The 14,080-nt window shown below is 40.4% G+C and overlaps 1 protein-coding gene across 2 annotated transcripts in view; it reads left to right on the plus strand.

The window, feature by feature from the left end:
• ptprea (protein tyrosine phosphatase receptor type Ea) overlaps positions 1–14,080 on the plus strand; it is a 52,299-nt gene that overhangs the window by 27,517 nt on the left and 10,702 nt on the right. Inside the window, exons 3-5 of one of the 2 annotated variants that reach the window (XM_062442685.1) lie at positions 12,287–12,364; positions 12,989–13,085; positions 13,543–13,616. In XM_062442685.1, the coding sequence (XP_062298669.1) occupies positions 12,292–12,364; positions 12,989–13,085; positions 13,543–13,616 (244 nt within the window). In that variant the 5' untranslated portion in view covers positions 12,287–12,291. Of the gene's footprint in view, positions 1–12,286; positions 12,365–12,988; positions 13,086–13,272; positions 13,395–13,542; positions 13,617–14,080 lie in introns of those variants that run through there. The other variant, XM_062442687.1, reaches the window with a different exon arrangement.

Here is a 14,080-nt window from a genome sequence, read left to right on the forward strand (position 1 = left end):
TCAAGTGGCTTTTTGTTCTCCCGCAGCGGTGCTTATCACTTGTTTCTCCACCGCTGCCTTTCCCCTCCTCCCCATCCTTCTCTCAGGGAATGAAAGGATATTTTGGGGTATAGATCTTGTCTGTCATGTGCAGATCCCGAAGGACCGTGCTTATCTCTGTTTCTCTATGTCTGAAAATGGGGGGTCAAAATAAGTTACCCCTCTCCCCCTCTTTTTCTCTGGCATTTGGTGTTTCTATGATGGTGTTTGTTCAGCCTTGTTTCCAGTGTCAGCGCTGATTTTAAATATATCCAACCACAATAGAAAAGCTTTATGGATTGTCATCATTACATGCAATGACACTGCAATTTATTTTAATTCATTTGAATAAAGTGGGTCTCTAAGTCCCACAGGACTTCTCAGTTGCCTGTTATTTCCCTGCCTGGATAACATGACATAAAAATGAGCCATACATTCTCATGGGAGTCAGTCTGGTGGGTTCTGATGCTCTCTAAAACCAGGCTCCCAGACGGCATCTGAGTCCGCTGTTATGATTCTGCATTTTAATCTATTTAATCCTTTTTATTGGCCATAAAACTTTCTAAGGACCTTTGACAAATTTATGGTAAGTTATGGCCAGTTAAAGAGGTGATATACCCATAATGTGACCTCTAACATTCATCTTTTTGTTTATTGTGTCAGATTTATTCTGATGTGTAAGCTGAATGTGGGCAATACCAGTTAGCTAGTAAGTGCATTAGAACAACAACCACCAGTAACCACACCTTCTAATATAAGTCCTAGTCACAAAATGACAGTGTTACAAAAATATAAAGGGGCCCTGATAAAAATTGGCAGCTTCAAAGGGAAATTCCAGTATTTTTCAGTCTCGATTTCATTTTACATTTTTGTCCATTTTGACAATTTGGTCACCATAACATTTCACTCACCAGCACAATTGTCAGAAATGTTGGAAATGTTGACATTGCCATTTCTTGCTTGATACCACTCTTACTGAGTATCTGTGTGACAAATATGAAGCTGGAGCTAGCACGCAATTAGCTTATCGTAGCACAAAGACTGGAAGCAAGGGAAAACAGCAAGCCGGTAACTTCCTGAAGTCTCTGTTTTTTGGCTGGCAACCTTAAGGTGCCAGTAACATCAATCAGAAGTGCTTGTCAGATAGACAAATAGGTCAAATACATAAAAATAAGCTCCTGATCAAATTGCCAGCTGATTAAGAGGTTTGTTTACATTTGAGCTGTGGCTGATATTGTATCTTGTACGCACGCTAGGCAAGTGATAACAAACCCAAAAAGATGGCTTCTGTCTACAAGTTTCCACATTTCAAAATATAAAATGACAAAATACAAACAGTGTGATAGACATTGACCACCACTGTACATTAAAACAAGACTGCAGTTGTGGCTGATTGCTCAACTGCTTCTTTTTTGTCAGACTTAAAGACAGGTATTTGAGATGATTTCTTTTGAATTAGTTTTTTTTTTCTTGGCAAAGCTATAGGAGTGCTCATGTCCCTAACCCAGTCAATGTCATTCTTGAGTCCCCATTTTCTAAATCTGTACATTTATGGCTAATAGTCATAATGGACAAAAACACCCAGGCTGTCAAATACCAGACTTGTCATTTATTTAGTTGAAGAATACAGGTCTACTATAGTCTAAAACCTCATGTGCAATAGTCCAAGAACGTAGAGAAGAATGTAGTTTATCAGCTTATGCTACAACTTTTAATGGTCGAGCAGTACATTTCTGTCACCACCATTACAGACTCCCAGCTTTTATACACAATTCCTTCTTCTTCTCCTGCTTTTTCTCTCTCTATCTCTCTATATACACAGTATGTCTCTTACACTAATACCTGCTCACTTGCAGAGGGCCGCTAATCACAGAGTGCTGGGTGATAATAAGAAGTGTCACAACGCTGGTTTTGTCATTTTCAGCCCAGCTGCCATGCATTACACAGGCTATCGCCAGCTCTGATTCCAGGCCATAATTGCTCTGCCTCTGAATAATTGAAAGAGGGGAGGAGGTAAATCCCAGTGGTGTCAGGATGGGAGAAAGATGGATGCCTCTGTGTTAAACGCTGTCAGGTCAGGAGGTGTATGGAGCCTGGAGGACATGATGAGACCCTCACAGAGAGATTGCCCCTGCATCCCCCCCCCACACACACACACATACACACACACACACACACACACACACACACACACACACACACACACACACATGTTGTAGATGATGGACCACAAGCAAAATGATTTCTGGCACAGTGGTCCTCAAACAGGCCCTGGCACATGTGTTTCCCTTGGATCCCTGCTGTAGCATTTGTCGATTTGTGGGTATGCGTGTGTCCCCATGTGTGAGTATTTCATGCCAAGCAGTCTAGTGTCACTAGGCAGTGTAGCTTTGAATGCCAATTGTTAGCAGATTTGGTGCAGAAACATATGCATGTAGTGTGTTTGTGCAGACGTGTAAATCTGTCGATCAGAAGTGATTAAAAGACCTATAGGCTTTATGTGCCCAAGGACACATAAACATGCAAACTGGAGGAGCCAGGAATCGAACCGCCGATCTTCCAATTAAGCAATATCCAAAATCATCATCCACCTCTTACTGATACAAGGTTTTCTTCAACTAAATAAGTTGCCAATTTAAAGGTCTCTTCTTCAAATAACCCTTTCAGTCACTATAAGTTCATATCCAGCAAGACACTTGTATACTTTATGTCATTAAACAAAAGATCACAAAACTTACAATACAACAGGTAGTAAAAAAACAAAATTATACTCGTTTTCATACACAAAGGGGACACATTTTGTCTTTCTTTTCCAAAGCAATGAATCAACCTGTTTGAAGAGGCAGAAAAACAGCTCTAATCTGAGCACAAACTGACCTTTTCTGTCTTTTATAGATTATTGTAAACATGCTTTTCTGTGAAATATTCATATTTTATTTCACAATAAATATGCAGTTTTGCTTTACCTTAGATCTCATTTGCCCAGTTGTGTTTAACCTTGTGAAACACACTTTCCCTTAAAGATAGGATGCCAGTCTTCTCTAGCTGATTTTGATTGTGATTGATCATGAAACCCATATTTACAACACAAATCATACATGGATGCTGAAGACATGAAGTTGAACGCTAACTGAGAGCAGCTCTTAATGTTACAGTTATGGCTGGAATGTTTTTAAGAGGATTATCAGTAATCGCTTCTCATCTCATACAATGTTATTTTTAACTAATATGCAGCAGCTAAATGCTCTTATTGCCAGTGAGGACTGCACTAATGGCAGTGCTTTCAGGGTCACACACTGTAGCTGCCCTATCTCAGTCAACAGGATGTTATGACCTGAACCTGGCAACTAACCGCAGCTTTTTGTCGTGGTTTGTGTTCTTGAGGCAGTGGATAATATGGTTTCCTCTTTATTTTCCGTTCAGTAAATATTTCTCTACTTCATGCAAATGTGCGTACATAGTGTAAGCACATATATGCATTTTCTCATTCAGCTGTGATCACTGTGGAAGATTCAACACTTGTTCCTATTGAGTTGGAGGGCTGACACTGCAGAGCGGAGCCAGCGGGTCTCCAAGGTCATTACCACTGCCACAGTGTCTGAGCACCCTGGGAAGGAGGCAGGAATTGATTAATGACAATGCTAGGAGTGCAGGAGGGGAGGAACACAGATTGGCAAGAGAGCAGTGCTGCAGAGGTAGACTTGTTACTGTACAGTGTTGCTATAGATAGTGCCAGTGTGAGATACTGCAGTGTGACACAGTGCTTCAACTTCTCCTGATAATGATAATAGTTATATATTGTTTTAATTAAGTTGGCACTGAGACAGAAAGCATTAAGTTCATGGAAGGATTTTAAGACTGAGTTCAGAGAGGCAACTTGTTTGATGTTAGTATTCGTGGTCTGTTGAAATTACCTAAAGTGGTCAAGCAACAGTTAAAAGTTACAGTTTAGCAGAGGGATCTAAAGGAAGCACTGGCCAAGATTGCATCTCATTACTACATATTTACTTCCTTCCTTCCTTAAGTCCTTTTTTTGTTACACATCCCAGCTTCTTCAAAAGCACCTTTCAACAAGTTCCAAAACCTCCAAACCCACACATCACATGCACTGTAACACATGTAGAAATAGATAATAAGACGTTGAGGGTGAACAAGCAACCAACTACTGTACAGATGGGGGTTATTTACTGACCATTAACAGCTTGTTTAGCACCAGTGATTACACACAGTTCTCACAATGACACCCAAAACCCACATTAGAAATGTTAGCATCTTGCCTTAGCTTGCTTTTGATGAGGCTAGCCATGATCCACTTTCTCCAGCTCCTGCACCAAACTAATGCTAGTTAACCAAAGTGTGGTTCTAACAAATCGATATAGGGTTCATATGGGTGTTGGAAATCCTTTTTTTCCCCCTTTTTTCTTAATGAGGCCTGTTCAGGGTTTAAAAAGTGCTCTATATACATATACTATATTTAGGCTAGCTTAAAAAGTGCTTGAATTTTTAATTTAAGAAAAGGTGTAGGAACCTTGAATATACAGTTATTAGTGAATTGTAAGCCCTTATTACACATGTTACTGAAAAAAGTAATAACATTACTGTAAGATTGCTACGCAACTCTGGTTCTGGGTGAGACTGTACGCGGCCGGCATTATTTATATACTACCAAAAACATTTTTTTACCATATTTCAAGGATACTTAGACTTATAGTTATACCTTGGTTTTGACTTGTGCTCCATTAACTAAGCCCATCTTTTGTGTGACTTAGTATCAATATACTCTCAAGTCGATGATGCTGGGAATCATTGATGGTTTACTCGAAGTTCTGACCATTAGAACATCAGAATAGGTGCATCTTATTCAAAACATTTTAAAAGCGTTGTTTCACACAGCTACAGTAGCAGGCTACTTCTTTAATTAGCACCACAATCTTCCTCTGACTTACACACTACACCACACAGTCACCTGACCTAAATAAAGTACAATGAGCTTGCATTTAGCACACAAAGAAAGCATTATCTTAGTTAACAAATGATATGATGTCAAAACAGAATACAAATAATTAGCTCTTACAGTAAGGTGTTCTGCATCTGGGTGTGTATAATATTATATCTTAACACACTCTGCTCCAAGCTGTGAACTCAAACTAAAGGCTGGATTGACATCAGGTCTTTGGTTTTTGGTGTGTGTCTCTTTGCTGGGTTTTCTTTCTCTTTTTTCTAAATGAAGCTGACATGTTCAACATCCCACAGGTACCATATTTGTGGCAGTACTGCTGGTCAGGTTACCATGGGAACACACTGTGAAGAACAGCAGCATAAAGAAAATCTACATTTTTCATAGTGTACTATAAATCTTATTATTATTTTAAATTGGGAATAATAAATAGTGCGTCACATGTGGAGAAAACTGGCTACGGCCTTTTCTATTTCAAATGCTAAAATATAAGCATGTGAAACATTGTGGTACATTCTGAATTTAGTTTATGGACATAATCTGCAGAACAGAATCAATAGTAATGAGTGGATAAGTTTAGAAAGAGCAACAGTCAACATCTTGTTCAACTAGGTTACATTGCAGGGAAGCAGTCACACATCTGTGTGAGCAGATGGACACCACAGCTTCATTTTCTCAGTCAAAACTGTGAATGTAGTGCACTGTCCTTTAAATAGCCAACCCAGCCTAGGTTCACACTCTGCAGTTTCCCAAAGGCAGAGAGCAGAGAGGCATCGTGATACGAGGTCAACCTACTCAAACAGAAAGCAGGAACTTGTTCTGGTCCAAACTGACTAATTTAAACTTCACTCAAGTTTTCTTTCAAAAGTCCTTTAGTTAGTAGATACCCAGGCACATAACACTGAAAGAGTACTTCAGTTATTTACTATTGCACTTTCCAAAAACAAATGCAGTCACGGCTGAGATATCCGAACTTTGCGTCCATAATACGGGGCAAATTCCAAAAACATCCCTCTCATGATGCAACTTGAATACACCTTTTATAGTTTTATGGAGATTGATGTTTTGTACATTTGTTGTGTTGCAAAGGACTGCAAAGGACTGAACGACACATAAACACAATTAGACACATAGAAACCAAAATATAAATACGTATTAGACACAACATGCATACAAAACCTGCAACATCACCCTCTCCCTCATGCATCTCCCCCTTTTTCTACACCTTTTCAACTAACAAGAGACATCTGTTACTTTTGCTATGATGAGTTCAAAAATAATATAACGTCTAACCACAACATGACTTGATACCACACTGAGCAGCTCATTTACTTTTGGTGTATAAGTAAAGCCTCTCTGTCTTTATCTCACGTCATTCTGTTGTAGCACCTAAATGGAGAAGCAGTGAACTATAATATAGTAATTTTTATCACATTTTAAATTAGTGCCTTGACCAGAACAAGAGTATTGACACAGAAGAGGTAGAAGAGGGCCCTGTTTGCAATAATGATACATTCTACTCAACAATAATGCTATCGTCCAGAATAACATTACTCTGCAGCTGCACCGGAGACTTAACAAAGGTAAATTGGGGTTTTATGTCACAATATGCTGTAGTAATTTAAGAAAATCAGTGTTGTTACTCAATGGTGTTTACTAAATGAATGCTGCATAATAGATGTCAAGATGATGTCAAATTATACAATTCATAATTTTAAATGACATAAAATGTCTAATATCTTTTTCTTTAGTTAACAAAGACAATAAGACAATAATATTGAATGACTGATTTATTGATACGACTATTTATTACAGCCTATTAGTTGTTCCTCTGTACATTTAGTAGGAATTCAGTTGGCTTGACTATACGTTTATTCACTTTCATGCCAGAAGTCTAATGAGAAATTGGTACTACTCTCATGTCTGTCCATTTAATAGGAAGCAACAGACAGCTTAGATTAACATCAAGACTTGAAGCTGGCGGAAACGACCAGCCACAACTTGTCATTTTCACACTTCTTGCATTTATTTTATTTTATTTTTTTTATTTATTTTTTTTTGGGGGGGGGGGGGGGTTAAATAAATGAGGTATAACATGTTAATTAGTGAGCTTTAGTGGTTCTGGTAAGCTGTTTTTTAAATATATCTTTGAATAGAGCCAGGCAGTTTTCCCCTGTCTCTAGTGGTTATGCTAAGCTAAGCTAATTGTCTTCTGGCTGTAGCTTCACATGGCTGGCTGTAGCACAGACATGACAGTGGGGTTGGTCCTCTCATATACTCTACTCTATAACTGTATTTCCCAAAAAGTGAACTTATTTATTTTCTAAATAATTAAACAACATGACATTCTGTATAAAATAGCATTTTGACAATTGAATGGGTTAAGTTTTTGGTAGGAGCAAAAGGAAAGGTTAAATATATTTGGATCACAGCAGTGAGAAAATGCACAGAAGACTTCAAGTTACTGGTTGTTTTTCCTCGAATAAGCCATCTTGCGGGTTTCAGTTATAAAAATCCCTGTAGCCTAAAGGGTAAACAGTCTGGCAGCTTTTTGCTCTGAGGACACAATGTACCTACTGCTAGCTCACCCTGTCACATCGCCCCTACACCCACCACCCATTTTCTGAATTCCCCAGCTGATGTATTTGAAGAGACAGAGAGACTCTGTGCCCAGAGAAACCACGTTCAGTGGAACTGACAGTGCTCTGTCCACGGGAAGACACAGTGCCAGGGAACATCGCGTTTCCTGTCAAAGGCAAAGACAGCCAATTTCTCCGTCTTATCTTCTAATTGTAACAAGCTCGTCCTTTCCGATGGCAAGGGTTCTGGAGATAATTAGTGAGACAATAGTGGGGAGCTTCAGGGGTATCATTATGTCACTGTAGGGCTTTTTTTAAGCCACGCTGACAGAATGACAGAGAGGGGACGCACACCACAAGAAAGCAATCCACAGAGAGGGATAGCTCATCCTCCTAAACAAAACGCTGTCAGGGAAAACACTTATAAGCTTCTTGGTCTGGGACTATACACAGCACAAGAGTCAGAATTCCCTCACTGCCTTTTTCATGTTTGAAGCAGGGATTTAGGAGCAAAGAGAAGCCTTGCTGTGCAAGTGTGTCCCCACATTTTTGTTTGCATGCTGTGAGGTATGCAGGTATTCAGGTGGCAGGTTGTAATCAGTGGAGACAGAGCTGTGACTCACACAGTGCATACCAGGTGCTGGAGGTTTTCACAGTATGAACACATATCTGTGGCTGAAGTGTTGTCACATACTCTGTGTAGACAGGCTGGGTCATGTGATTAAAGCCATTATCACAATATTATTAAAAATGATTTTCCAATATTATTCTGACATAAAAAAAGAGACATTAAATTATATATCACATTGATGTTTACAGTTCATAAATCCTAAAATAATCCTTGGGAAAATTGCAGTTGTTTGTTTTTGGGTGTTTTTTTACATTCTGGTTCCCATTGTTGTTTGCCACAATTTCAATGATCAATTATTAGTTTTTAATTGCTTGATGATTATATCATCATAATATGATTTCACTAAAAGTTGGTAAATTAGAATATTTTTGCAACACAAAATCATATGCTTTCAGTTGCGGTCTTAAAGGATTGCTTCAGATTCTATCTAAATACAAAGCTCACATGCTCAAATATTCATTAAAATAGTTATTGGTTGCTGTATTCTTTCCTCCTGTCCATAGTGACCGTGAAGAGATTCCTTTCCAGGGAGACTCAAGTGGGTAACAACCAAAGTCTTTTTAGTACAAATGTTCCTCTTTTTGAAACTTCAGCTCAGCAAGGACACACTTGGATCCTTTTCATGCACCTGTTTGTTATTTGCATTTTCAATTTGTGCTTTAAAAAACATACCAAAATCTAATTAATCTCAAACTATTCTGAAAAAGGATTTGAAAAAAGAAAAAAGAACGCTTGACTGAGGTGGAAAGATGGTGTATTGATAAAGAAAAAATGTGATGTAAACATATTTAGCGATGACAACCAAGTAGCATGTCACTCATGTCCACCAATGTTTCCGATCCACTTAAAAGATGAAAAATACAGGCACACGAAAACATCAGATATGTGTGGAGTGATAAGGAGGCTGTAACGCTCCTCAAATTAATACATGAAACAAACTACATTATTGTTCCCTGTTTGTTCAAGGTTTGACTGGCGCTCTTTTAATTACATCATCTTGTTGTGCCTGTGTGCTTTTGAAATGGTCTAATGACCCCAACTGGCAAAATGGCACCACCTATTAATCTTGATGAACCAACTCAAAATATTTGCACATTGGCAGTGAATGGAAACAAGCATTAATTTGAATTCTCTTTTCTCTGCAAATGCAGATACATTTGCATTAAATTTGGATTAAAACCTAGCTACTGTTTAAAAACAAAGTGGAAATTGCATGCCAAATAGACTAACTTTGAAAGATACCCACATATTAGCTTCAGTTGAACTTTATGATGAATTTTAACACAGAATGAGGACTGTGGCCTTTGTCCCTCATCTCTTACATTGCATAATAGGGATTTGTTCACATCCAGTTTGAAGAGGACTTCATCTGTGTGCAAATAGGCAGTATGGAACTATTGTATTAAGATCAAATGTGAAAATATCCTAATATATCCACATATAGTGTGCATAAAGACTTTTCACTCTGCCATAGTTTAAGTTCATCACATTCAGTCTGTGTAGGAGCTCAGTTACTGCAAATGCAGTTGATGGCCTCACACAGACACTGACACATCATGAGAAAGAGCGAACTCTATGCCTGGGGAACTCGGGACACACATACCACCAATATAACTGGCTGTCTGGTTGGCCAGGACAATACCCTTCCCCAAGGCTACTTGCAAATGTCTCCTATCGGAAAATAAGGACGCCTTAGAACTTCCCCCGAGCTGACATCTCCCATGACCTATTTTCATTATGGCTGATGGCTGGTGACTAGCTGCTGAGTGCTAAATGGAGAAAGGACAATGCACAGATGAGAGCGCACACAATGTGGTGATAGCTGTTTGGCCAAAGCTGAACGATGACTAATACTAATAGTCTAATCTGAAACTTGTGATCCAGGCCAGTTTATACTGAGAGAGCAGAATTAAAGACAGAGAGATGAGATACTCTGGGGAATAGGAAGCATTTTTATTTATAGTTATGTGAGGGACATTCCCCACAATGACAGTGGAAAGGAAGTTGCTCAGAGGGGGTGATATCCTCAGAGATGCTGAAGAGGTCGGGCTGCAGACCACTGCAATGACAAGATGGGAAAAGCTGGAGAACAGGGGTTGAAAACAGCCTGCCGTCCTCCAGGAGCAGTTGAGCCATGCAGGGGCTGGAGGCTAAATCGTGACAGGGTGAGATCTCCAGAGGTGATGGAAAGGGAAGAGGGAGCCAGGAACTGTGGGATGCTTACAAGAAGCCGCAACACTTTACCACAAGGCCACAGCTTTAATGCTAGCTTTTAGCACTTAGCTGGGTGTCCCTGTCGTGCCATTACACACAAACAAACAGACAGACACAGCATACATAAAATTCAATACAGCTTGTGTAGTGGAAAGTCCCAAATGGTGCCCTGAGTGTATTTCCACATCAGAAAAACTTTCTTACACAGTCCTACCCTGAGGATTCACACACACTATACTAGCACAGCTCAATATCCTCCCCCTCATGCAAGCTTGTGACATTTGCAGAGAGAGCCTTAAAGAGGGGGAATGAAGAGGGAGGAGAACTGGAGAAGCGGGGAATCACACCTCCTCTCTTCTCTCATTAGAATTCTCTCATCAGTCTTCCCCACGGAGCAGGGGCTTGACATGTCAGGGTTTATTAATCGCTCCAGGAAATATTATTGACCCAGACCTTCTGCTCCCTCTCTCCCTGCTGCAGTCAGTGTCTCTGCTCCGCTGCCTCCACATTCCTCCGATGTCCTGCCTGGACACATTACAGGACACTGCGGCACAGCGTGGAGGCTTCAACACACAGTGTCTTCATTGACTATGCACTTGGCCCGAGCTTTCTTTTCACCGCAGCTGCAAAGCACCACACACACACACACACACACACACACACACACACACACACACACACACACACACCTGCAGCCTTGAGTAGACAAAGCACACTGTGCTCTGCTTCACTGTGTTGTAATGGCAGTCCTGTGTTGCTGCACTTTGCTTCCAACTATTTTAATGCTTTTGTGGGGGGGAAAAAAAAAAAACACCTTTAAAACTGCAAACATCTCAAGGCTTATTGGTTTTCAGATCTTACCAGCAGCTTTAAAAAGAAAAGAGGTGCTTAATTCAATGCAATGTGAAACCCGTTCTTGATGCTAAAACACAAGAATCGATTAGAGATACCCCTTTATACTGCCTCCTCTGAATTCTTCTCCCAAGAGAAAACGAGGAGTCTTTCCACTGAGACTCCTGGTCGCTGTGTGTAGGGGCTCTGGACGGAGCTGATGGTGCTGTGGGTGTTGGCATATTTGTGTGTGTGTGTGTACTTTCTGTATGTCTTTGTGTGTATGTGAGCAAGTGTTTGTGGTAGGGTGATGTTTATCAAAGGGGAGGAGGGGTGACAGAGAGCAGAGCCTGAGGGTATAGGTGTTAAGCTTCTTGCTGCCTGATTTTAGATTTCACCCCTTATGATCTGATCCATCCACTTTAGCTTAGCTTCAGCACTCAAAGATCAATGTCAGCATTATCCAGGCTTTCTGTTGGCACGCATGTGTGTATGTGTGATTTCTGGCATACAGTATAGCACACTGACACTCCACACATGCTATATCCTGGAAATAACACACATCTTTCAGCATGGCACTGTTGCAGAAACAGATGAAGGACAACAGCTGTTATCAGCTCTGAGAGGCATTTTCTCAAGTTCTCTTTGCTCATTCTGATAATACACTGATTAAAGCATGAGCATATGCTGTATAAGAGCTTTTTTTCTCAATGGGTTCCTGAGAAAGCTGTTCTCATGGCCAGTATTGTTTTGAAATGTTGGACTCTTGTGCCTCCATGTGGACATGTTTGGCATTACACTGTGGACTTTATGACAGGACTAATGAATGACCAAGATATGAATGTGTTGTCCCATTGTGTCTCCATGAACTTTGCACCGATGAGCACATTCCTGAATGCAGCAGTCACAAATAAAGAGATATGCCTTAGATCTGTCAATAGCTTTTGTTTTCCCTGAATGGTAATATTATCCAATAGCCATGTTGTCATGAATCTCAACTTTGCAAACATGTCTGGCACTAAATTTAATATCCGTCTTCATTTTGTTTTTCTGCAGTCACAATGGTCCCACTTCTGTTTTTGGTGGCAACCACGACAACATACAATTACACCACCAATGGCAACCATACAAAAGGTAAGAACAATAACAAGAGCAATGCACCTAAACATGTGAGACTGAACAACACTGAACAATTTGCAATAACAAACAAATCCCATCGCTGCCCACTGCAGTCATCACTTTTCCCCCTCTGAGATATGATTATTATGTATCTTCTGCAGCGCATGCATCTGCTTGATAATAGCCTTTTTTACAGCCTTGTTATTACCGGATAACAATGAACTTCAGCAGCCCTGGACAGTAATTTATGGCTTATTGTGTGTCTTTATAAACAAAGCTAATAGCTGGCTGTGTGGCTGTGACTCTTGGCTGAGTCTCCATTCTTAGAGCCTCTCATTTTCTGTTAGATATAACGACAGGACAAAATGAGCTGATTCTTATCTCTGTTGACAAAATACTGCTGAAGCCAATTATGAAATCAGGCCTGTATCCAGAAAAGAATGAGAGGTGCTTTGCTGAACCAAGTGCTGATTTATTTTTATCAATCCATGCAATCAACTCTTGGCTCAAATACAAAAATGCAGCCAAGCATTTGCACACACAAACATATGCACATATATTGTCAACCTTGCCCCTTCTTCCTGCTTCTTTGTTGATGGTGCTCTCTGACCCCTGGCCCTGCCTCTCCTTCTTCCTCAGAAGGCGTTTCATCCACCAGCCCCCACATCCTACCCACTGTGCTAGTCCTGTCCTTGCTGCTGATCATCTTTGCACTTCTAGCCTGGTACATCCTCAGGTAAAGACTCACCCGCCTCACCTCACCCCTTCCCCCCGGCCTCGCTGACTGGCTAGAAGCCAGACTCTTGAGGCAGAGCTCAGGGTGACAAACGCTTCCTCCTTTAGTCATTGAGGCGGAGCCCAGTCAGGAAGTGCTGCTAGTTGACTCCCTCTCATGCTTGTCTGAGTGAGAACAGAACAGACGTTGACAGTGGACCTACACAGACAGCAGAAAGGAGTTAAGACTCAATTCTGAACCCTATTCGGACTAGAGACTCTTTCTAAGACATCAGCTAATGAGAAGAAGTAGCTTCGCAAGCTTCAGATGGTAGGATGGATAGATTTTTATTCACTGCTACTTAGATTTGTACCTGAGATTAAACATACAGTAGAACTTATTTTAACATGACTTCATCTCATCCTACAGGTTTTTTGCAATTGTGTTTTTTTCATTTTATTGTATTCTCTCCTGACAGGATAAAAAACCAGAGAAAAGCAGTCGTCACAACAGATGACAAGAAGATACCTAATGGCATCCTGGAAGAACAAGGTAATGATTGTTGTGAATTGAACATTGTTGTAATGGCGAGACAGGTTGTAGACTGTGAGAGCGACAGGCTGACATTCAGATGGGGGTGAAGGAGACATGAGGCGAAGAAAAAGAAAGTGGTTTAGAAAGATGGTAGAGCAGACATCAGCTTTTATGTTCGTTACTTTCTGTGCAGTTTGTCCCACCTCTGCCGTGTGGTTGTGCTTGACTTCCTGTGGGTTGAAACCAAACTGTGTTTATGATACCTTGTTTTTGTTGCATCTTGTCCCTGCATGTTAAATTAGTACGCCATTACTGGTGCAAAGGTCAGAACAATTTTAATGGAGCTCTGAGTTGCACCATTTTAAATAAGGGCTGCTTTGTGTGAAGTATGATAATAGTTATTAGACAACAATAGCCGGTGAGACCTGTGACTGTTCCTTTAGGAAGTATTTTCTTATCTGACATAAGAGAGGAATGTACAG

The sequence above is a fragment of the Scomber scombrus genome, chromosome 21, assembly GCF_963691925.1.
Source record: "Scomber scombrus chromosome 21, fScoSco1.1, whole genome shotgun sequence".
In the NCBI taxonomy this organism is placed as follows: domain Eukaryota; kingdom Metazoa; phylum Chordata; class Actinopteri; order Scombriformes; family Scombridae; genus Scomber; species Scomber scombrus.